General features: G+C 40.4%; 1 protein-coding gene and 1 pseudogene across 2 annotated transcripts in view; both read left to right on the top strand.

Annotated features, from left to right (window-relative positions):
- GPBP1L1 (GC-rich promoter binding protein 1 like 1) overlaps nt 1-25,527 on the top strand; it is a 32,862-nt gene that overhangs the window by 5,647 nt on the left and 1,688 nt on the right. The window contains exons 5-10 of one of the 2 annotated variants that reach the window (XM_032877641.1): nt 12,145-12,217; nt 13,468-13,661; nt 21,284-21,424; nt 22,276-22,434; nt 23,133-23,257; nt 24,942-25,044. In XM_032877641.1, coding sequence (XP_032733532.1) covers nt 12,145-12,217; nt 13,468-13,661; nt 21,284-21,424; nt 22,276-22,434; nt 23,133-23,257; nt 24,942-25,044 — 795 coding nt within the window. The remainder of the gene's footprint in view (nt 1-12,144; nt 12,218-13,467; nt 13,662-21,283; nt 21,425-22,275; nt 22,435-23,132; nt 23,258-24,941; nt 25,045-25,527) is intronic. The other variant, XM_032877642.1, reaches the window with a different exon arrangement.
- On the top strand, nt 18,907-19,929 carry LOC116879218 (annotated as a pseudogene).

Here is a 25,527-nt window from a genome sequence, read left to right as displayed (position 1 = left end):
AAAGGTGATGACCAAAGTTCTTAAGTAACTTTTAGCAAATCTCCATGTTTTTCATCTTTATGCTTTTGAAACTTCAAAAATTTCATTTCCTTTAAGTTTTATAAGGTTCAGCATTCAAAATTCAATGTTCAGGTTATGTAAAAATGTGGTCTTCATGTTGACTTTCTTTCTCTAACTACCATAAGAGGTTTTTTACTCTTGACTTCTTCATCTTACATAAAATAGTTGTGATACAAATATGCAGTTGGGAGTGCCGATGTATACAGTAAAACTTTGCCATTGTGTATTGAATTATATGACTTTTGGCTTCTCAAAGTAGAGTTTTTAGTGCACCTTAAAAAAAGTTTTCTGTATTTTATTATTTTTTTTAAGATTTTGCTTATTTATTTGACAGAAAAAGTGAGAGAGGGAACAGAAGCAGGGGACTGGGAGAGGGGGAATCAGGCTTTCCACTGAGCAGGGACCCCATTCCCAGGACCCTAAGATCATGACCTAAGCCGAAGGCTGGAGGCTTAACCCACTGAGCTACCCAGGAGCCCCTCTAGTTATTTTTTAAAGTGGCACATTAAATTAGCCAATCACTTCTGGGATGGCCATTTTAATATATTAATGAATCCAACTGAATAAGAGTCAAATTTAGGCATCTGCTCCTCTTCTCCAAAGTCTAGTAAATGTTCTGGAATCCATTAAATGTTTGTTTTTGTTTTTGTTTTTAAAGATTTTATTTATTTATTTGCCAGAGACAGAGAGAGAGAGGAAACACATGCAGGGGGAGTGGGAGAGGGAGAAGCAGGCTTCCCTCTGAGCAGGGAGCCTGATACAGGGCTCAGTCCCAGGACCCTGGGATCATGACCTGAGCCAAAGGCAGACACTCAACTACTGAGCCACCCAGGCTCCCCTAAATGTTATTTTTTAATGTGAATACCTAACCTCCAGGCACCTATCCTTCACAACTTTATTTGTGGAAATGTTTATATTGCCCTAGCATAATGAATATTGTCCAGAATGCTCCAAATACCAGTGGTCCAAAACTTACTATGACACTAAATTATAACTTTCATTATTCAGTAAACTTAGCACATTTAAGGAAGACCAGTGGGAATAGTTAATAAAATCTCTATTGCTCATCATGCTTTGGGAACTTGGTTAAAATCCTCCCATCAAACCAGCAACAACAAAAATGTTTAATTATATTCCTAGGAGTTTCTTTTTGTATTTTATTCCACCTAGTAAATTAACCCACTGTAATGGTAATTTATATATGATACGAATATTTATCTAAAAGTATATATTTTACGTTGTGGCGTGAGCCAGCTGAGCATAAAGTTTATTTGGGTCTATTAGTTTTGGTTTCTTACATTTTGGTAGAAAAGAGATTGTTGCAAACAAGAAGTAGTGTGGGGTAAAGTGAAAGTTGCTTTTTTTTTTTTTTTTTTTTTTTAAAGAGTCCCTTTTGAATAGGTTCTATACTACTGATTGGCAGAATTTGTTGTGTTTTGTTTTGTTTTTTAGAGGTTTTATTTGTTTATTTGACAGAGATCACAAGTAGGCGGCGGCAGGGGCTGGGGGAGAGGCAGGCTCCCTGTGGAGCGGAGAGCCCGATGTGGGGCTTGATCCCAGAACCCTGAGATCATGACCTGAGCTGAAGGCAGAGGCTTTAACCCACTGAGCCACCCAGGCACCTTTGATTGGCAGAATTTGATAAGAAGGCCCATTATCAATTCTGTGGCATTCCCAGTGGGAAATAAATCAACAAAAGAAAAAAAAAATGTGAAAGTAGCACTATCTATGCCTGCTGAGTGATTTAAGTGGAAGTTTGCTGTCAGTCAAACCTGAGCCAGGTCAGTAAGGGCAAATTAATACGGCATTTATATTTTAAAATATCTTTTTTTTTTTTTTAAGATTTTATTTATTTATTTGACACAGATCACAAGTAGGCAGAGAGGCAGACAGAGAGAGGGAAGCCAACTCCCTGCTGAGCAGAGAGCCCCATGTGGGACTTGATCCCAGGACCCTGAGATCATGACCTGAGCCAAAGACAGCTGCTTAACCCACTGAGCTACCCAGGCGCCTTTTAAAATATCTTAAGTGTACATAAAGATATGTACATAAAAGGAGGAACGTATATATAAAAGGAGAAACATAAAAATGTACATAAAGGAGAAAAGTGGTCAAGTATGCACATCATCAAATTAAAGCTTCCCTAATCCTACTATCCTCACTACCCTCCGCCCCCTGCCCGCCCCAGAGGTGATCACCACCTTGACTTCTGTGCTTTATCATGTTTTTGGTAAACTTTCACTACATGTATGTATCCATAAACACTCTACACTAATAGCATTTTCCTTCATTTTGACGTTCATATGGATAATATCGTAGTTCTCTTTTATTTGCTTAAAATTGTTTTGAGATTTATCTGTATTTGATACGTATAACACTAGACTGGTGGTTCTCAACCAGGAGCAAATTTGCCCCCATTGCCCATCCACACCCCCCCCCCCAACCAAAGGCACATTTGGCAATATCTAGAGAAATTCTGGTTGTCACAACAGGAAATAGTGCTATGGACATCTAGTATGTAGAGATCAGGGCTGTTGCTAAACATTGAACAGTGAATGCACAGGACAGCCCCATAACAAAGAATTGCCTAGCCCCAAATGGCAGTATTACCATGATTGAGAAACCTTGCTTTAATTTTTCACTATTACATAATATTCTGTTGTGTGACTATACTGGATTTATTTATCCATTTCCCTATTTGCAAATATTTATGTTGTAAACAATTGTGGTTTGGAGGACAAATTTAAAGGATTGGAACTGAGGTAACTAGAGAAGGAAGAGTAAAAAATTTCAATTTCGATTTAAAGCAAATTGATGAATAATAAGTAATTAAATTTAAAAGGAAAAACAGGAGCGTAATTGGAGGGAGAAGATAACAAATTCTTTTTATCAAAAAGATGGGTAAGATCTGGAGATGTGTACATGGAAAAAAAGATGATACATGAGGTTGGTGGATGGGTAAGAATGGAGAGTGATATATTCAGAGAGGGGCCTAGAACCTATGGAAATAGCTGTAAGGAGGCTGGGAAGTAAATGGTTGAAGAAGAAAGGGGTATGTTAAGAAAGAGTAGTTAACCAAAGAATAGTAAAATCAAGGTATTTTGGGGACAAATTTTTTATATATTTTTATATATTTTTTATATATTCTATATATATTTTATAAATTTTCTATATATTTTTCTATACTGTACAATGTATAATTAGAGAAGTTATTTTTTGTTTTAAAATGGTATTAGTTTGATGTAATAAACAGTCTTACAGTTACCTTGGACAAGTTAAATAACCCTGATTTTCTCAGGTGGCTCAGCCATTAATTGTCTGCCTTTGGCTCAAGTCATGATCCCAGGGTCCTGGGATCAAGCCCCCACATTGGGCTCCCTGCTCAGCAGGAAGCCTGCTTCTCCCTCTCCCACTCCCCCTGCTTGTGTTCCCCCCCCCCCTCAGCCAAATAATAAAATCTTAAAAACTAATTTTCTCTGCATTGTTACATAGATAGTAATGTCTCCCTTGCAACATTAAACAGTAAAGATCACCTATGTTGAAATTAACTGGGAGCATCTAGCTGTCTCAGTTGGTAGAACATGTGACTCTTGATCTCAGGGTTATGAGTTTGAGCCCCACATTGGGTATAGAGTTTATTTTTCAAAAATTCTGTTGTATTTTTATGTGCCAGCAATAAGCAATTGGGAAATGAAGTTTTATAAAATGTTTTTTGTAAAGCCAAAAAATAAAAACTTATAAAATTGCTTAGGAATAAAATGTTTAGTAATAAATTTAACCAAAGATGTGAAAGATCTCTATACTAAGCCAGAAAATATTGCCAAGAGAAATTAAAGATCTAAATGAAAGAGATACCATTGTGAATGGGAGGCTTTGAATTAGAAGACTGAGCGTGGTTAGGACAGCAGTTCTACAGATTCTGCATAACACCAACCAGTGTGTATTCTTACAGAAATGGACTAAGTTATGCTAAAATTTTTATTGATGTATCACCTTTTTTTTTTTTTTAAGATTTTTATTTATTTATTTGACAGAGATCACAAGTAGGCAGAAAGGAAGGCAGAGAGAGAGAGGAGGGAGCAGGCTCCCTGCCGAGCAGAGAGCCCGATGCGGGGCTTGATCCCAGGATCAAGCTCAATCCCTGGGATCATGACCGGAGCCGAAGGCAGAGGCTTTAACACACTGAGCCACCCAGGTACCCCTAAAATTTTTATTGAAATAAAATTTTTTATTGAAAGACCCTAGAATACCCAAAGTGATCTTGAGAAAGAATGGAATTGGAGGACTTACTCTAACTTGAAGACTTAGTACAAAGTTATAATAATCAAGATGTTACATTATTATAAGGATAGACTAATAGTGGAGCAGAATAAAGAGCTCAGAAATAAACCTACATTTACATAGTCATTTGATTTTCAACAGATACTAAAACCAATAGAGAAAGAAATGTGTTTAACAAATGGTACTAGAATAACTGTGTGTATATAGAGAGAGGATAGATAGATAGATATCCCCTACCTCATAGCATACAAAAAAAAAAAAAAATAGAGAGGAATTATAGACCCAAATGTAAGGCCTAAAACTATAAAGCTTCTAGAAGAAAATTTGGGGAAATTTCTTTATGCCTTAGAGGGTAGGAGAAGATTTCTTTGGACAAAGAGAGCAATAACCTTACAGGAAAACATTGATAAATTGGATTTCATGAAAATTTAGAACATCTGCTTACCTCACAGACTCAAAGAAAATACAGAAAATATTTATAAAGCATATCTGTGAAAAGGGACTTGAATCCGTAATATAAATAACTCTTATAACTCAATAATAAAAAGACAACTCAATATAGATTTTTCTTTCTCTCTTTGAGAGAGTGAGCAAGTGGGGGCCTGCAGAGGGAGAGTGAGAGAGAATGTTGGGCAGACTTCAGACCAGTGATGAGCTGATGCAGCTCGGGGCTCGATCTCACAACCCTGAGATCAGGACCTGAGCTGAAATCAAGAGTCAGACATTTAACCAACTGCGCCACCCAGGCACTCATCTTTTTTTCTTTCCTTTTTTTTTTTTTTTTAAGTTTATTTATTTAGGGGTGCCTGGGTGGCCCAGTCGCTTGAGCATGGGACTCTTGGTTACAGCTTGGGTTGTGACCTTAGGGTTTTGAGATTGAGCCCTGCGTTGGGCTCTTTGCTGAGTGAGGAGTCTGCTTTGAACTGTCTCTCCCTCTCCCTCTGGGCCCTACCTCTCTAACCCCATCGTAGGTCTCCTGCACACTAGCTTTTCTCTTTAAAAAAAAAAAAAAATCTTAATTTCTACACCCGATGTGGGGCTCAAACAACCCCTCAGATCAAGTTGCATGCTCTTCCAGCTGAGCCAACCAGGTACCCCGACAACTCAATATTTTTAAAAAATGAGCAAGATTTGAACAGATTCTTCACAATGGAAGATACACAAATGGCCAGTAGTCACATGAACAAAATGATGAGTGTCATTAGTCACAAGGGATGTGGAAATTCAGATTATGAGATACCGTTACCCATTCACCACAATGGCTAAAATGTATAAGTCTGAAAACATTAAATTTGGTGACATTTTCAAGCGTTTAGAACTCTCATACATAGTAGGAGCATGAAGTAGAAACCATTTTGGGAAAGGGTGTGGCAGATTTTTGTAAAACTAAACATAAGCCTATCCTGTGACCCAGCACTTCTAGATATTTACTCAAGAGAAACAAAGGTATATGGGCATTTATTATAATTTTATTCATAAAAGCCCCAAACTGAAAACAGTTTAAATGTTTTTGACACAAAAATAGAAAACTTGTGGGGCACCTAGGTGGCTTAGTGGGTTAAGCCTCTGCCTTCAGCTCAGGTCATAATCCCAGGGTCCTGGGATTAAGCCTCGCTTCAGGCTCTCTGCTCATCGGGGAGCCTGCTTCCCCCTCTCTCTCTCTGCCTGCTTGTGATCTCTCTCTCTCTCTCTCTCTCTCTGTCAAATATATAAATAAAATCTTAAAAAAAAAATAGAAAACTTGTGGTATAATCATGAGATGGACTACATGTATTCATTAATAAGGAGTGACTAATAAAACAACATAATGAATTGCAGAATGGTACATACTGCCTGATTTTGTTTATGTGCTGTCCTAGAATAAGCAAATAATCTATGGTGGAAAAGAAAGTCACAGCAGTGGTTGCCTGTGTGGAGTGGGGATTGTCTGGGAAAGGGCATGAGGGAACTTCACTGTTAGAGTAGGTAATTTGTTTTTAGAGAGGTTGAGGAGTTATAAACATTTTTCAAAACTCATGGAATTGTTTACTTAGTATATGTGTGTACCATTGTATGTAATTTTGTTTAAAAACAGATTATCATCACCAAGCATGGTAGAAATAGATAAAATAAACCTGATGTGATGCACTGAGGATGCAACCTCGCCTCTTTAGATCCTTCCAGGAATCCATAGCCTGAATCTAACCATGAGAAAATATCACACAAACTCAAGTTGGAGTTCTACTTTAAAGAATTACAAAAGATTCTTCAAAAGAACTAGCCTCTACTTTTTGAAAATGTTGTCATGGGGGTGCCTGGGTGGCAAAGATGGTTAAGCATCTACCTTTGATTCAGGTCATGATCTCCAGGTCCTGGAATTGAGCACTGCATTGGGCTCCGAGCTTGGTAGAAAGTCTGCTTCTGCCTCTCCTTCTGCTTGTGCTCTGTCTCTCTCAAATAAATAAAATCTTTTAAAAAATAAAAAAAATTTTATCATGAAAGAAAAAATTCCAGATTAAAGAAAACTAAAGAGATAAGACAACTGAAGGAATCCCGTGAGGAGGACCTTGCAGGCTCAGTTGGTGGGACTCTTGACCTCAAGATCATGAGTTCAAGCCCCGTGTTGGGCATGGAACCTACTCCCCCCCCCCCCAAAAAAAAAAGGCAGCATACGATCCTTTGGACACTGGATGAAGGGAAAACCGTGTACATTTTAAAAATGTTTTGCTATGTTTTGCTATGTTTTGCTATGAAACTAACCAGTGTTACAGTTTGAATAAGTGTGACAGATTAGATAGTATTTGTTGATCTTAATTGCCCAATTTTTACAATTACACTGTGATTGTGTTAATGTGTTTTTAAAGAAATACATATTTAAGGATGAATGGTTTAGGTTGCAAATGGTTCCAGAAAAAATATATTTAGAGAGAATGTTGGAATAAGTGGTGTAAAATGTTGACATGAGAATCTAGACATCTGTGCAGGATGTACAAAAGTGGGGGTTTTTTGTTTTTTTTTTTTTTGTTTGTTTTTTTAGATTTTATTTATTTATTTGACAGAACATGAGAGGGCACAAGCAGGGGGAGGGACAGAAGGAGAGAGAGAAGCAGGCTCCCCTCTAAGCAGGGTGCCAGATGCAGGACTTGATCCCAGGACCCTGGGATCATGACCTGAGCCAAAGGTAAGATGTTTAACTGACTGAGCCACCCAGGCACCCCAGAGTGAAATTATTTCTGGGGCACCTGGGTGGCTCAGAAGGGTCTGGCTGGATCAATGAAGAGAGAAACCACACAGTAATTTGAACAGGGAAAGTACAGGATTGGGGTAATGAGCTGTTGGCTAGTAATAAAGAGAACACTAAAGAATATGAAGTAGCCAATATAAGGGACAGCTAATAACCCTAGGGCTAAGCTAGAGTGCCCAAGGGAGAGTCTCCCTCTTCCCCCATTACCACCAGACCTTGTTAAAAAGGGCTTAGTTGGTGCTTACTGAGTGACAGAACAGTTGCTCGGGTGCTTTCAGGGAACATGCTGAAATCTGCTCTCTTGAGTACCCGGTAGAGCTGTTCAGATATCACTCTGCTACAAAACCACTCAAGTCAGAGCTCACGTGGACTTTAGAACCTGGCTTAGCAGGAGCTGGGTGCCGCAGGAGCCTGCTGAGGAAGCGCACTGGAACAAGAAGCAGAAATCTCTTTCTTGCTCTCTACTGACAAAAAAGTTAACTTTCTACTGGCAAGGGAAAAAATGTTAAGTGCCCAGACACGTTTATACTGAGCAGGCAAAAAGGATGACTTTGGAACTAAGAAACAATAAGTTGGTAAATGGCACTGAGTACTATCATTGTTTATATTAACCAGCCAGTGTATTCCCCTTCTAGAATGTAGCCCCTCGCTGAACACAAAACAGTTGGAAATAGGATCGAGATTGAGCTGTGGAGGTGGAAACAGTAGAGACAAAGGAAAGTGAAGGTTGAGATAAAAGGGAGGGAGGAATGTAGCCAGGGCATGAAAGAAACTAAGCCACCATATTTTTTAACACTTTATGAAAACAACACAACAGAGAGCTCTAAAGCTTGATGTCAGAAAAGCTGTCTTGACCCACATTTACAAAAACTAATCATATGTAAATGAACATAAAGGATCAAGAGAATAAAGAGCAGAGTAACATCCTTACAGTGCAGAGTACACCTGTACAGCATGTCCACAAAACAGATAAGAACCTTTTAAAATTTACTCTTACTACAGTGTTACTATACTGTTTTAAAATTTAAGTGATACTAAGAAAATGGCATAAGAACAGCCTAAACCAGAAAAAAGTGCTAGAAATCAGGAAAGAAGTAATGAAAAATTTGATTGGGTGCCTGGGTGGCTCAGTTGGTTAAGCATCTGCCTTCAGCTCAGGTTATGATCCTGGAGTCCCACATTGGGCTCCCTGCTTGGCGGGGAGTCTGCTTCTCCCTCCGACCTTTACTCTCTCTCTCTCTCTCAAATAAATAATAATAAGTAAAATCTTTCTTTTAAAAAGTAATGAAAATTTTGAGGAAAAGGGAGACTAAACAAGGAACACGAGAATAATCAGTGTTTTTCAAGAATTACAAGAGGAAAACAAGAATTACAAGAGGACAAAGTTTTTTAAAGATTTTATTTATTATAAGGGAGAGAATAAGGGGGATTTGGGGAGAATGGAGGGAGAGGGACAACAGACTCTGCTGAGCGCAGAGCCCAGTGTGGGGCTCAGTCCCATGACCCTGAGGTATGACCTGAGCCAAAATCAAGAGTTGGGCATTTGACCAATTGAGCTACCCCAGCACCCCAGAAGAGGAAATTTTTTTAGTGAGGGAGGCACAGCCAGTTAAGTGATCGACTTTGTTTCAGCTCAGTTCATGGTCTCAGAGTCCTGGGATTAAGCCCCAAGTGAGGCTCTACACTCAGCAGGGAATCTGTTTGGGATTCTGTCTCCCTCCCCTCCTACCCTTCTCCACCCTGTGCATGTGTGTGTTCTCTTTCTTTCTCTCTTTCTCAAATAAAATTTTTTTTTTTTTTTTTTTTTTTTTTTTTTTAATTAGAATTGAGGGGCTCATGGAGGGCTCATGACTCGGTCTCAGGGTCGTGAGTTCAAGCCCCACATTAAGGGTAGAGTTTACTTAATTTTTTAATGCTTCATTATTTTTAAAAATAGTAAAAGAATGAGAAATGATACGGATTTGGTAAAAAATCATTTTTTATATATATATATATATATACACACACACATACATGTGTGTATATATATATATATATATACACACACATACATGTGTATGTGTGTGTGTGTGTGTGTGTATAAAGATCCTGTACACATACCCAGAAAAAAAAAACTGCTTAAAGGCTAAAAATTATAATTCAAGAATAATTTCTTGAAATACAGTAAAATTTGAGCTGTGAATTGAAAGGACAGCCAGAACAGCCAGCACCTAAGTAGGCTTATAAAATGCTAGATTCAAGTGAAAAAGAAAAATACCCCTTGAACATCAAGTCCCAGTGACTTAGAAAGAAAAATCAGACTTTGACAAAGTTTTATAATAGAAGTCAGTGGGGAGCCTGGGTGGCTCAGTGGGTTAAGTCTGCTTTCTCTGCAGGTCATGGTCTCAGGGTCCTGGGATCAAACCCTGCATCGGGCTCTCTGCTCAGCCGGGAGCCTGCTTCCCCCTCTCTCTCTGCCTGCCTCTCTACCTACTTGTCATCTCTCTCTGTCAAATAAATAAATAAAATCTTTAAAAAAAAAAAAAAGTCATTGGAATAACAATTACCAGAGTCAAAATGTTAGCCAATAGTTTTATACTTTACCACCCTGCCTTGCCAAAATAAACGTGTATAGAGGGGTTCTGTAGTCTCTCCAACCAGCTTCCAATTTATAGGAAATCTAGAGGTATAACATTGATTTAAGTAACCTGTAGGTTAAGAGAAGTGAGAGATGTTTTTTTGGAAACAAAACTATCATTTTGAGGGACATACACTTGGGTGGTAAAAGCAAAGAGATGATCACCATAAGTTAGGATAATGGTTATTTTTAGGGGGGAGAGGTTTGTTCTTTGAGGTATTTTTGTTGTTGTTGTTGTTAGTTTTTTTTTAATGAAGCTTATAAAATGTTTCTGGTTTGGCTGGTAATGTTCTGTTGATTAAACAGTGAATTCAGTGGTGATTACAAGAACTTTCTGCCCATTTGTTTTATGCAGTTTTTTGCATCTGTATGTTTTACTATTTTTAAAAATCAGTGGAAAGAAATAAAAGATACATATAAACAGGGGCAGTGTCTCTGAAAACCCTGAGTAGAATGTGACTAAGAACACAAACCTATTAAAACGGGAAAATACAGCTTTTATCCATGGTGATTCCCTCTACCTGTACTTTTCCATCCAGAGGAGTGTAATTATCTGTCCTTCATATTTTGTCATTAATTTTTTCCATTTATATGGTGAGTTGGTTCTTCAGTATGTTTCTGTGCTTGTTCTATGCTTGTGGTTCTCACCTTGATGGATTGAAAATACATACCTGCTGGGGCCCCATCCCTAGATATGTTGATTCAGAAGCCCAGTGGAATCTGGGCATCTTTCTGTTGTTTAATGTTCTTTGGGTAATTTTGCCAAAAAGCCATTTTACTACTCTATTAGCATATTGTAAAGTTTAGGCTTGGATACCAGTGTCCTACTCATACCTCCTGTACGTTAGTTGTTAGTTAGTTGTAGTTAGTTGTTAAATGTTACTGCTCTTAACACTTTTCCATCCTTCCCTCATCTCTTTTTCTCTCCTGAACTGTGGAATTGGTCTCCTCTAATGGACTCGTAGTTGATGCTTAAGCCTCCAAATACATCCTTCAAGCTGTTACCAGACTGTTGTAAACTTAATGATTATGGATATGTTTACTGCATGAGAGATGGATCTTCAGTACCTACAGAATAAAATTAAGTCTCCCTAAAAAATCTGGCTACTTTGCCTACTTTGCCAGATACCTCTTTCACCACAGAAAGTTCCCCTCCTTCCCTAGTGCTAATCATTCTAAACTATTTGCAGATCTCTGAATATTCTGTTATTTTTCGTGCTTTCCTGTCTGGGTGGTCATTGAGCATCCTATTCCTGGAATCACCCATTTTCCAGCTTTGGAATTCATCTTTAAGGATTCTTCTTAGTCATTGAACCTCTGATGAAACCTTTTCTGGTAGCACTTCTCTTTCAAGTGGAACTGACTGTTCCTTCTTCCCTAATATAAATTTTTATCATAGACCTGGTAACCTTTTATTGTGCTTATTTGTCTACAAGTATATAGCTTTATAGTGGGACTGTGACCCTTGTGGGCATGGAGGGGGCTCATCTTAATTGTCTTAATTGCCTTTATATTCCTAGCAAAATCCCTGGCACATGGTCTGCCTCTGCCCTAAAGCAGTCTTAGGAAAGCTGCGCATACTATACATTTCACTGACCAGATTGTCCTTAAATCTGAGAAAAGTGATCTGTATTCTTGTCCATTCAGTTTTCTGTGCCTCCTTATATGCTGTGCATACCCTATTGGAAGATAAGAACTTGCACATTTAGTCTGTTTAGTTAAAAAATATTTTTTTAGTCCTCTTATGTTAAAGGGAATGAAACCCAAGATAGCCTAAGACTAATGTAAGATCTATGGATTTAGCATTTCAGTATCTTCTGCTTACTTGTCGATTCTGAATACAGCGTTAAGTAAGTGCTGCTGATACATAATTATCGGATAGGTTCCATGGTGATGGCTACTTTGTGAAAAGTGCCAAAATACTAGCTTTCTTTATCAACCATTAATATCCCTTTTTTCCTAGCCTTCTTTGAATCCAGAAGCTGGCAAACAGAATCAGCCATGCAGACCTATTGGGACCCCTTCTGGAGTGTGGGGTAGGTAGATTTTGCCATTTTAAGGCACAACTTTACATTTTTCTTAGCATGGAGAGGAGCAAAAATTCTTTATCTCTTTTTTGTTTGTTTCTTTCTCTTTTTTTCTCATCTCATCCATTTGCACATGGTAACTAACACTTATTATCTCTTACTGTGCCCACCCAAAATAGCATTGAAATGTAATGGTCTTGGAGTCATGATACAGATAATTGAGAGCCTGTAAAGCCCTAAATTTGAAAACAGATTTTAAGCAGAGGGAGAATTATCTAAAGGTTATGAGAAGTAATGTTTAATTAACTTCGCTAATTCATTTATAACAACTAAAGCGAATTTTTTGTGTTATAATTGTTTCCTAAATATTTGGCAGGCAAATATAGTCGTATTTTCTAAGCATTCTTTCATATTAGTAGATAGTCTTCTAAAGTGTTGTCTGAAAAGGCTGTATAATACCACATTCTATGGACGGTTTTGTTCAATTAGGTTCCAGTTGTTGAGGGTTTTTTTTTTTGTTTAAGGGGATTGAGGGGTAGGTTTGGCAGTTAACGAATGTGGCTTGTTGTAGAGAGCAAGGTGAAAACAAATACATACGATTATGTGTAAATGTTGAGGATAACTAGGCTTATGAAAAATGAAGAGACAAATCAGTGTATTTCATACCAAGCCTGATCTGTAGTTTTGGAATCCTTGCCATTTACAAATGAGACTCTCCTCATCCCTACCTTAGACCTATTTAGACCTGTTTAGTAGTTAGGCATCTTATTGGGATGGCTTTAGTATATCTGAATACTGGTTTTGGATCTTGAATTATAGGATTAAAGGCGCTTAATGTGCTGTTTCCCCTTTGTTAATAGTGTAAAGGTTTGCTCCACTTTGCCTCATCAGAAGGTCCCAGGGTAGCCGCCTTTCCCCCAATTTCAGCATTTCTCTCCGTTCCCATGCTGACAGGAACTGCCACACTTGGATATATTCTTGTTTGGTGTATGCCTGAGTGATCACACAAGACAAGTTATGCCCCTGAAGGACTACTAACACCTTTGGTTGTTACGGTTGATTTATGAATTTAGCTTCATATGCTGCCTTTTTCCTATAATCCCCAAGTAGTGTCATTTTTGAGAATATCTGTTAAGTGCAAACCAGGAAATGTTTGTCCCTCAGTTTTAGCAGTTCTTTGTTGAAAGTGAGGACTTCATATATACTGTGCTTAACCATTATTTGACATTCTTTTGTCTCTTCACTATTGTATTTCACAGAAAACCCACCTAGTGCCAAGCAACCCTCCAAAATGCTAGTCATCAAAAAAGTTTCCAAAGAAGATCCTTCTGCTGCCTTCTCTGCTGCATTCACCTCACCAGGATCTCACCATGCAAATGGGAACAAATCATCAACAATGGTTCCAAGTGTCTATAAGAACCTGGTTCCTAAGCCTGCACCACCTCCTTCAAAGGTATGATTTGGAATCAGTGTAAGAACCCTATATAGCAGAGGTTTGGGAATAAATCAGGGAAAAAATTAGTAAATTTATTTTTTCCCATTGAATCATTCATCAGATACTCATTCAGTACCTAATAAATGTATAGTATTTTACTCTGTCTCCAAACTCTCTACTTCTTCTAACTGGATTTTTATTTTATTTTATTTTATTTATTTATTTGACATTTGACAGACAGAGATCACAAGTAGGCAGAGAGACAAGCAGAGAGAGAGGAGGAAGCAGGCTCCCCGCTGAGCAGAGAGCCCGATGCGGGGCTCGATCCCAGGACTCCAGGATAACGACCTGAGCTGAAGGCAGAGGCTTTAACCCACTGAGCCACCCAGGCGCCCCCTAACTGGTTTTTTAGTAGGCTTCTCATACTGTTTGCTTCATCTCATAAACCTTCTTCTGATTTGCTGTTCAATAGCATCAATATCCATCTGATCACTTGGCTGATTATCAGATTGGCTTCTTCTTTCCTACTACTCCTCATCACTCATTCTTGTGTACCGAGCAATTAAAATTCCCTGTCACTTATTCCCTCTCTGATGTCCTATGCCCTTGCCACCTCCCATGTACTATTGTAGTGCACACTTCTGTTTTCTCATCTCTCTATATTCATCTTGCACAAAACTGTCAGAATGATCATCCTAAAACAGTTTGAGTATATGACATCCTTTCCTCAGTCACTTCGACAATCCCAAACCATCTATAGCAGGGTTTGGTAAACTTCTCTAAAGAGTCAGATGATAAATAATTTAGGCTTTGCTGGTCACCTGTGACATGCAGTCTTTGTTACATTTACCTTTCTTTTCTTTTCCTTTCTTTCTGTTTCTTGTTTGTTTTACAATGCCTGAAAAGTGTAAAAATTACATTAATAGCTCATGGGCCATAAAGAAACAGGCCTCTGGCCCAGGGGTGTTCCTTACCAACCCCAATCTTATAATAGACAGTGTCCGAACTCCTTAGCAGTGGCATGTATAATTCTTTATAGCCTAAGCCTAATCCATCTTTTATATTTCACTACCCCTTCTTTCTCTTACCTGGAAAATTATTCATCCTTAAATTCATGTCATCTGCTGTGGCAATCCTTTTTTTTTTTTTTTAATTTTTTTGACAGGGGGGGGGGGGGAAGCAGGCTCCATGCCGAGCAGAGAGTCCAATGCAGGGCTTGATCCCAGGACCCCGAGACCATGATCTGAGCCAAAGGCAGAGGCCCAACCCACTGGGCCACCCAGGTGCCCCTGGGAATCCTTTTCTATCACACATATCTAAAGATCTCATTAATCTTTATATCTCTGATTGAATAGCACTCTGTCTTTTATCACAATATCTATAACACTTTATTTCCTCACAAAAGCACATAATAATTGCTTTAATGAATTCTAGCCTGACTTCATTATTGAGAGGGAAACCAGTGAGCATTTGTTCATTTTCCTTTATGTGTAAGCACTGTGTTTGACGGTTCTGAGCAATACAGAGAAGTACAACACTGGTCATGACTATCCATGAGCTGAAAGTCTAATTGGGATAATAAGATAAAATAATATGAACGGTCATGTGATATGTATGAAATAAAATAGTAACAGATGCTGATAACAAATTTTAAACAGACTTGGAATAACTAAATGAATTAAATACTAGTGTTAAATTCAGAGGAGCAAGATCAGTTCAGATTATGACCATCAAGGAAAATTTTGCTGAAAACTTGTAATTTGAACTGATCTTTGAAGGATGGGCCAGATTTGGATAGGCAGAAAAAGGTCTAGAGGGTTTTGCACATCATAAGAGAAGTAGTGGTTAAATACAAGTTCTGAAACCAGAAGACACTGCAGTAGTTGAGGGATAGCAAATGATTATAAATACTCCTGGGAGCACTAGGAAAATAACCAGACTAGGGGTCCTTATCCTAGTAGTAATGAATGAAGCTTTCAGGGTAGGTAACATCTCTAAGGAAAAAGAGTAGAGGGGCGCCTGGGTGGCTCAGTGGGTTAAGCCGCTGCCTTCGGCTCAGGTCGTGATCTCAGGGTCCTGGGATCGAGTCCCGTATCGGGCTCTCTGCTCGGCAGGGAGCCTGCTTCCCTCTCTCTCTCTCTGCCTGCCTCTCTGTCTACTTGTGATCTCTGTCAAATAAATAAATAAAATCTTTAAAAAAAAAAAAAGGAAAAAGAGTAGAAGAGTAAAGAATGGGAAAATAAAACTTAGAGGAATATTTAATAATTTATAAATATTAGGAAAATAACGATATGGTCCATAAGACTAAGAAACTATAATTCAGACATCAAAAAAAATTATACTGTCACAAAAATCTGGTTAGATGACTTTAAGTTAGAAACTGGGGTTGTCAACACTTGACAGTTGCTGCTGACAGGTTGAGGAAAATAAAGAAAAAGGGGTTTTGACCTTAGCAATTGGAAAGGTTTAGGTCACCTTTGAGTTGAGGTTTAGGAGAGTAGTGTAAGATTTCAGGGCCTCTGGAATTAATGTGGGTAGAAGTAGAGGTAGTGGCAACTTTGAGACTTGATAGTAAAAGGAAATAGAATATAGGTGGTGGTAAAGTTAAGTGAAAGGATGAAGAAAATCTGTAGGAAAAAGCCCTTGGAATATACTTGAAAGAGGTCATTAAAGAATACATGGTCTAGGGGTACCTGGATGGCTCAGTCATTAGGCGTCTGCTTTCAGCTCAGGTCATTATCCCTGAGTCCTGGGATTGAACCCCACATGGGTCTCCCTGCTCAGCAGGAAGCCTGCTTCTCCCTCACCCACTTGCCCTGCTTGTGTTCCTGCTCGCTCGCTCTCTCTCTCTGTCAAATAAATAAAATCTTTATTTAAAAAAAAGAATCAGGGGCACCTGGGTGGCTCAGTGGGTTAAAGCCTCTGCCTTTGGCTCAGGTCATCATCTCAGGGTCCTGGGATCAAGCCCCGCATTGGACTCTGCTTGGTGGGGAGTCTGTTTCCCCTTCTCTTTCTGCCTGCCTCTCTGCCTATCTGTCAAGTAAATAAATAAAAAATCTTAAAAAAAAAATTAAAAGAATTATGGTCTAGGAAGAAATGAGTAGAAATAAAACTGATTGGCAAGTGGAATTCTCTTTGAAAGGGTTGAAGATATTTGTTTGTCTGATGTAGAAGGAAAAGAATGTGAGTTTAAGTTAGGAGAGCAACTACTACGTAGGAAACAGTATAGCGTGGAAATTAACATCAGGGCTTTGGAGTAGATAGAGGTCACTTTGCACCTTCTTTGTGATATGACCATGGGCAAGTTTCTTAAGTTTTCAGTCTCAGTTTTATCATCTATAAAATGGGGTAGTAGTACCTGTCTTTTAAGGTTTTTGTGAGATGTAAATGAGGTTTTGTTAGGTATTTAAAACTGTCATATAGTAAGTGCTAACAAATTATAGCTATTATTATCAACACACTTTGTTCCATTCCTTAAGAGGTTTTATAAGTGTTACTTCATTTGAAATGTCTGCAAGCCTTCTATTAAAATATATAGAGAGAGTACAAAAATGAGTTAAAACAGTATCATATCCTCTAACACTTAAGAAAGCTTTTGAGTGTGAAAAAATGGCAAGGACAAAAGTCAGGACACAGAGCTTCAGATTAGTTTAGCTCTGTTGTATAGGACTATCATAAGTCAAGGATAGAATGAAAATCAGAAAATGAAGCTAAAGGCTATTAATGTCCTTGCAGAAGGTCATGAAGCCTGAACAGGGGTGATGAAAGTGGGCAGAGATGGGAAGTGGCACACAGTGGGAAGGAAATAGGGCACTGTCCATTCTTCTCTGGAAAACCGGGATAACTACAGAGCCATTCATTGGAGTTAAGAGAGAGAGATCAGTTTTCAGGAAAAGTTGATGAGAGGTTCTGGGTGTGTGAAATGTGAGGTATTAGAGGAGGGAAGAGGTGAGATGACTGGGAAGCAGACATGGATTTACCCAGTCATTTTCTCTAGGCATTCAGTGGTTACTGCACATTGAGGATCTGTGTACTAAAAACTGTGTCACTAGAGGTATAAAATAATCTTAAAGAGTTTGTTATCTAGTAAAGAGACAGATATAAGAAATAAAATGTTCTCTGCCTGGAGAGGGTCCTCAGACTCTTCATAGATGAGGTCATATTTGAACTGGGTTTTGAAGTGGAAAAGGAAAGAATGGCCATTTGTTTGTATCTTTCTATGTTCCAAAACCTTCGTTAGTTCTTTTACATGTATTCTATAACATTTACTCCTCTAATCCTAGGATGCAGAAAATTATGTAATATAAGGTTCCATAGCTAGTGATGTGATGGAGTCAGGACTCTTAAACTAGGCTTGTCTGACTTCAGTCCAGGGCTCTTCCGGGTGCTTCAAATTGCCTCCCATCCTGAAGGACTAAAAAGGAGGGATGAAGTTGAGAATTCAGGTTTTAGAGTCAGACTTCATGCCACTCTTTAAGGCTGTGATTTTCAGCAAGTTATTTGATCTTGGTAAACTTGTTTCCTTAAAAATAAACTGGAGCTAATTATATCTGTCACATAATTGTGGTAAAAGAATAAAATTAAAAGTTTTAAAAGCACTTGGAATATAATATTGGCACATCCTAAGTAGTCAGTAAATAGTTTAAAAACAACAGGAGGGGCAACTCAGATGAGCATCTGCCTTTGGCTCCAGTCGTGGTCTCGGTCCTGGGATCGATTCCCATGTCAGGCTCCCTACTCTGTGGGGAATCTGTTTCTCTCTCTCCCTCTGCCCTTTCTCCACGTAAGTTCTCCCTCCCTCTCTTCTCAAATAAGTAAATTTTAAAATCTTAAATAAATAAATAATAAAAACAGTAAGAGTACAGGGTGCCTGACTGGTTCAGTCCATGGTGCATGTGACTCTTGATTTTGGGGTCGTGAGTTCGAGCCACATGGCATAGGGATTACTAAAAAAAAAAAAAAAAAAAAAAAAAAAAAAACACATTAGGAGTTTGTTAGGGAGCAAGGAGATGGGGCTTTCCAGCAGAGGAACCCTTATTACCTAAAAAAGAAAGAAAGGTAAAATGTGCCATGTTTGGGAAAAGACAAATGCTTAAATATGTCTGGTAGTTGGGAATTGGTTGCAGGGGCAGGGGGGCGGGGAGTATTAGTTAAGACAGTCCAGTCGTGGAGGTTTTTCTTTTTTTCTTTCAAGATTTTATTTATTAATTTGAGAGAGAGCAGTGAGAGAGAGAGAGCACAAGCAGTGGGGGATGGGAGCAGTGGGGGATGGGAGGAGTGGTGCTCCCCCACACTGGCCTTGGCCCTCTCACCATCTATAGAAAATGATGAAAGAAACCACTTACTATAATGTTTTGGGGGTCAAACCCAGTGCCACCCAGGACAAATTGAAAAAGCCTTATAGGAAACTGGCCTTGAAGTACCACCCTGATAACAATCCAAATGAAGGAGAGATGTTTAAAGAGATTTCTCAAGCTTACAAAGTAGTCTCTGATGCAAAGAAAAGGGAATTACATGACAAAGGAGGCGAACAGGCAGTTAAAGAAGGTGGAGCTGGTGGTGGTTTGGGGTCCCCCATAGACCTCTTTGATAGGTTTTTTGGAGGAAGAGGAAGGATGCGGAGAGAAAGGAAAGGTAAAAATGTGCATCAGCTCTCAGTAACCTTAGAAGATATATATTATATAACGGTGCAACAAGAGAGCTAGCTCTGCAAAAGGACGTGATTTGCGATAAATGTGAAGGCTGAGGTGGTAAGAAAGGAGCAGTCGAATGTCCCAATTGCCAGGGTACTGGAATGCAAATTAGAATTCATCAGATAGGACCTGGAATGGTTCACCAAATTCAGTGTGTGTGCGTGGAGTGCCAGGGTCATGGGGAATGTATCAGTCCTAAAGATAGATCTAAAAGCTGCAATGGAAGGAAGATAGTTTGAGAGAAGATTCTAGAAGATAATATTGACAAAGGCATGAAAGATGGCCAGAAGATACATTCCATGGTGAAGGAGACCTGGAACCAGGAGATAATACCCTCGTTTTAGATCAGAAGGACCATGCTATTTTTACTTGGTGAGGAGAGGACCTTTTCATGTGTGGACATACAGCTGGTTGAAGCACTGTGTGGCTTTCACAAGCCAGTATCTACTTTTGACAGCCAAACCAAACACCTCTTATTCAGGTCAAATTGTCAAGCATGGAGATATCAAGTGTGTGCTAAACGAAGGCCTGCCAATTTATCATAGACCATATGAATCATCGAATTTAAAGTGAACTTCCCTGAGAATGGGTAATAGCAATCTCTCATTCTGCAGAAACAGGTGGTTTTTTTTTTTAATAGCTGGCCTTGGAATATAATACAACAAGATATTTGGTTATTTATTGAAAGAGCTATTTTATTAAAATAGGGATAGAGATGACTGGGCGCCTGGGTGGCTCAGTGGGTTAAAGCCTCTGCCTTCGGCTCAGGTCATGATCCCAGGTCCTGGGATCAAGCCCCACATCAGGCTCTCTGCTCAGCGGGGAGCCTGCTTCCCTCTCTTCTCTCTCTGCCTGCCTCTCTGCCTGCTTGTGATCTCTGCCTGTCAAATAAATAAATAAAATCTTTAATAAAAAAAAATACAACAAAGAAATTCTTTTCACTCAGATCCTTCTGTTTTCTTGGCAGTTTCTCAGTTTTAGTTGTTTCATTCTGGAAAAACGGACATTTTTCACTTGCTTCAGCCTCACTCCATTGATGTGCTTTATCTTTCCTATTCTCTTCAGATAATGTGATTAACTCAGAGAGTGGGGCATGCCTGGGTGGCACAGTCGATTAACCATCAGCTCTTGGTTTCGGCTCAGGTTGTGATCTCAGGGTCATGGGATCGAGCCCTGAATCAGGCTCCACGCTGAGTACAGAGTCTGCTTGAGATTCTCTCTCTCTTTCCCTCTACCCCTCCTCCCACTTCGGCTGCGTGTGCTCATTCTCTCAGTCTCTCTGTCTTTCAAATAAATAAATTAAATCTTTAAAAAAAAAAAAAACATACCAGCATACTACAGTGTCCAGTCATAATTGGGATTAAAGCCAGAGGGACAGAATGGGCCTAGACTCCACAAAGCCAAGCAAAGGGACCAAACCAGAATTGTCTAGCCATTTATATTGCCCACCCTGGCCTAGAAGTAGCTTCCTGTCATTGAAGTTCTTGGAAAATAGCCTTTTTTTTTTTTCTTTTTTCTTTAAAGAATCAGGATTACATCTGTGGTTAACAAATATGCCATAAAAAAGGAGCATTTTAGGGTCCAGTAAGTTTGGGAAATGCTGCCTCTCAAATTCACATGTGTTCACATTCACAAATACTATAAATATATAGTAAAGAAACCTATTGAAGTTTACTCACCTCAGCATGTCCCACACTTAGCTGAACTAGAGCTCTCTTTTTGAGAATTCCTGTTAATATCCCATGACACTTCTGGTTCCCGTCTGCTTTTTTCCTTCAAGTGCCTAACCTCAGGAGGAGGTTGCATACCTCCCAGACACATTAAGATGGGTAAGCTCTAGAAACTCGTGTTACCGCATAACATTTTATTCTTTGCTTTATGTGATCTTCAGGCTGAGTTTCTGTCTCCATACTTGTGCTGACTGATTTGTTCTTTCTTCCCATGTAGCCCAGTGCATGGAAAGCTAACAGAATGGAACACAAATCAGGATCCCTTTCCTCTAGCCGGGAGTCTGCTTTTTCCAGTCCGATCTCTGTCACCAAACCCGTAGTACTGGCTGGTGGCACAGTTTTAAGCTCTCCTAAAGAGGTGAGTGAAGATAAGGCCAAGCAGTCTTTTCTAAAATTGTCATTTCCCATTCACTCAGGTACATGGTGTGACATGTAAAGCTCTAATTCCATTTCCTTTGTAGCTGTGTTTAGCTCAGTCATTTCTTTTTTCTTTTCTTTTTTTTAAGATTTTATTTATTTATTTGACAGAGAGAGATCACAAGTAGGCAGAGAGGCAGGCAGAGAGAGAAGGAGAAGCAGGCTCCCCACTGAGCAGAGAGCCCAATGTGGGGCTTGATCCCAGGACCCCAGGATCATGACCCGAGCCGAAGGCAGAGGCCTAACCCACTGAGCCACCCAGGTGCCCCAAGTTCAGTCATTTTCTTTACTGGTGATTCCCATTTGCCTCTGAAGATGGGCTGTAGCTGAGTGGAGTAGTTGCTCTGTGGTAGACTGGGGTCAGCCTGTGGTAGACTGGCATGAAAGATCAAAGAGGTGCTCTAGGAGCCATACAGTCTCCTGCACGAGCCCTGCAAATCTGTGGGCGTCTGGGTGGCTCAGATGGTTAAGCATGCACCTTGGGCTCAGGCTGTGCTCCCAGGGTCCTGGGATCAAGCCCCACATGGGGCTTCCTGCTTAGCGGGGAGCCTGCTTCTCCCTCTCCCTCTGCTCTTCCCTCCTGCTTGTTCTCTCTCTGTCTCTCTCAAATAAATAAAACCTTTAGGGGGAAAAAAAATGCAAAGCTGAAGTCTGTTTTTTAAATGAAAAGGAGAGTTTATTTTTGGTAAAAGAGTGATAATTCTAGAGATCAGTACCATGCAGAAGTGACCCAGAGAGTCCCAGTTCTTGCTGTTTGCTGTCAGGAGCAATCTATTTGTGGTATTTGCCTAGAGTCCCTCCAGCACTACTCCTCCGATTGAGATCAGCTCCTCTCGCCTGACCAAGCTCACCCGCCGAACTACCGACAGGAAGAGTGAGTTCCTGAAGACTCTAAAGGACGACCGGAATGGAGACTTCTCAGAGAACAGAGACTGTGACAAGCTGGAGGATGTAAGAGCATAAGGTTTTTCTGGGGCAACATAAGAGTTTTCCTGTGTTGCATATGTACTTTTTTTAAAAAAGTCTGTAATTGGGGGCACCTGGGTGGCTCAGTTACTAAGCATCTGCCCTTGGCTCAGGTCATGATCCCAGGGTCCTCGGATCATGCCCCACATCGGGCTCCCTGCTTAGTGAGGAGTCTGCTTCTCCTTCTCCCACTCCCCCTGCTTGTGTTCCCTCTTGCTGTTTCTCTTTCTCTCTGTGTCAAATAAAATCTTCAAAAAAAAAATTAAAAATGTCCCTCCTTAAAATGCTTTCTTAAAAGCCACACCCTGTAATTTCCAGGAGTCCCAACATTGGCCAGCTGTCAAGTGGCAACTCCTAGCTGCAAGGTCCTCTAGAAAGGGGAACTTTCTAAAGCTGAGCCCAGTAGTTCTTGAGTCCAAATTGTGAAGAAGACAAGAGCACTGATACCGAATCTGTATCCAGTAGCACCTACCACTGTTGACAGCCTGAAGTTAGGCCCCTAAGCAGGTGGTGTGCTTGAGAAGCCCTAGGACGGTGAGCAAGGCCTCATTTTTGAATGGAGACTACCTGTGCTCTGAAGTTCCCTGGAGAGCACGTCACTCAGTTCTGACTCTTTAATCTTGCAGATTGTGTGTCTTGCCACAAAGGGTCATTGAACCAAGTGTGTCCTTTAATTCTTTCAGTTGGAGGACAACAGCACACCTGAACCAAAGGAAAACGGAGAGGAAGGCTGTCATCAGAATGGTCTTACTCTCCCTGCAGAGGAGGAAGGGGAGGTCCTCTCACACTCTCTGGAAGCAGAGCATCGGTAAGTGAAGATCAGATCACGGGGCATGCTGTGTATGGTCTGTAAGGAGCTTGAACATCCTTAAGACGTCTCAGGTGGAGTCTGACCCTCAGAAGTATTCTTGAGCACCATAACCTGTCCTCTCTTTATGCCCCAGCTTGCCTGTTGCCCACTGGGCATTCCTTTACGGGTTAGGTTTTTCACAACTTTCCTCTGGGAGGCTTTCACGTAGTGTAGTTTCAGATTCAGTTTATAACTCCATTTGGAGAGGGGAACCTATTTCCTAGGACTATTGTGCTGGCCCTTTGACCCTCCTAACCCATGTGAGCCTGTATCAGACCCCTTTAAAGGGCCTTGGGAGGGTCACCTGGGTGGTTCAGTGGTTAAGGATCTGCCTTCCGCTCAGGTCGTGATCCTAGAGTCCTGCAGTCAAGCCCGACGTCTGGCTCCCTGTTCAGCAGGAAGTCTGCTTCTTCTCCTCCCACCGTCTCTGCTTGTGTTCCCGCTCTTGCTGTGTGTGTCTCTCTCTCTGTCAAATAATTAAATAAAATCTTTTAAGAAATTTAAAAATAAGGCATGAGACCCCCATGGGTGGAGCTTGTTCTTTAAATGAGGGCCTTTAACACACAGCCCCCAGCTGTTTGGGCACCTGGGTGGCAGATGGGGCCTGCCATGTGTGGCAATACCTTCCTGAAAGGAAGTTCCTGTCCTGAAGAACTTTAGAAGTCAGCAGGATCACAAGAGTATGAAGGAGACCACAGTGCCATGAAGTTGAAAGGGAAATTAGGTACATGTGGGGATGTGCTGATTTGCTTACAAGAGACAAAAGTGAGTTGTGTTTTGTTTTGTTTTAAGATTTATTTGAGAGAGAGAGAGAGTTGGGGGAGGACCAGAGGGAGGAGGAGAGAATCTCAAGCAGACACCCCACTGAGTGTGGACCCCCATGCAGGCCTCGATCACATGATCTTGAGATCATGACCTGAGCCAAAATCAAGAGTTGGCCGCTCAACTGACTAAGCCACCCAGGTGCCCCCAAACCGAGATTTTGGGGCACCTGGTGGCTCATTTGGTTAAGCATCTGCCTTCAATTCAGGTCATGATGGCAGGGTCCTGGGAGTCCCCCATCTGGCTCCCTGCTGAGCAGGGAATCTGCTTCTTCCTTCCCCTCTGCCTGCTATTCCCCTTGCTTGTGCTCACTCTCTGTCAAATGAATAAATCTTTAAAAAAAAAAATGAGATTTCTTCCTCTTGTTTTGTCAGAAAGAGCCCTTTACATTTTGGCTCTTATGTAGCCTTAATTTCTGCTGCTTTTATCTCCTCTCTGTAGTTCTTATACCCTGTAAAGAGCAACTGTGGAGATCCCTCATTTAATTTAAATACCTAAGGAGCCATAGTTAAAGCTTATCCCACCGGGGAGGGGTGGGGGTCCTGGAGTAGAGCTGTGTCAGGCTCCACACTCAGCAAGGAGTCTGCTTGAGGATTCTCTCCCTCTCCTCCTCTCTTCCTGCTCTGTGTGCACGCGCTCTCTTTCTCTCTGAAGTAAATAAATTTAATTTTTAAAAAAACTTATCCCACTGGGAAGAAAAGAAAAATCCCAAGTGGGGTACGATTGCCCCTGGGCAAGTAAGTTTTCTCTGGAAAGTTGTGGTCTTTCCACTTAACACTTAAAGATCTCCTATTTTCTTTGCCTGACCTCCCTCTCCTAGGTTATTGAAAGCAATGGGATGGCAGGAATATCCTGAAAACGATGAGAATTGCCTCCCCCTCACAGAGGATGAGCTCAGAGAGTTCCACATGAAGACGGAACAGGTATGTCATAAACCTTTCCTGGAGACCTGTTAATGATTAGGAGAGAAAGGAACAGGGCAGTCATTGCCCTTAGAGAGCCTCAGTTTAGTGTGAGAGCAGGACCTTGGAAAAGAAAATATAAAGTAAGTTGCCATAGTAGAAATTCAGAGGAGCGAATCACTGCTTAGGCAACAGGGATTTCTGGTAATGGATATAAAAACTAGGTCAATAGCAGATTCCCGAAAGTAGTATGTTCTTTCATCCTGGCAGCTCTACCGCCTTATCAGAACCACAAGGCTGTGTTCCAGAGTAATGGGCGGAGCCCTGGGTCTCCAGGGAAGCAGAAGCAGGCCTATCCCCCCACCCCACCCCCACCTCCAGCCCTGTGGTTTCCCTCAGATATTCTCTGGCCAGAGCCAAGAAACAGCCTCTTTGAATTATCCAACAAATGGTTGGCTTCTTTCTCTGAAACACTGCCAGACCTTGAGATTTATAGCAATGAAC

This window comes from Lontra canadensis, unplaced genomic scaffold (assembly GCF_010015895.1).
Source record: "Lontra canadensis isolate GAN:19392208 unplaced genomic scaffold, GSC_riverotter_1.0 scaffold60, whole genome shotgun sequence".
NCBI lineage: Eukaryota > Metazoa > Chordata > Mammalia > Carnivora > Mustelidae > Lontra > Lontra canadensis.
Note: the sequence above shows the minus strand (reverse complement) of the source record. Positions and strands in the feature narration are given on the sequence as shown.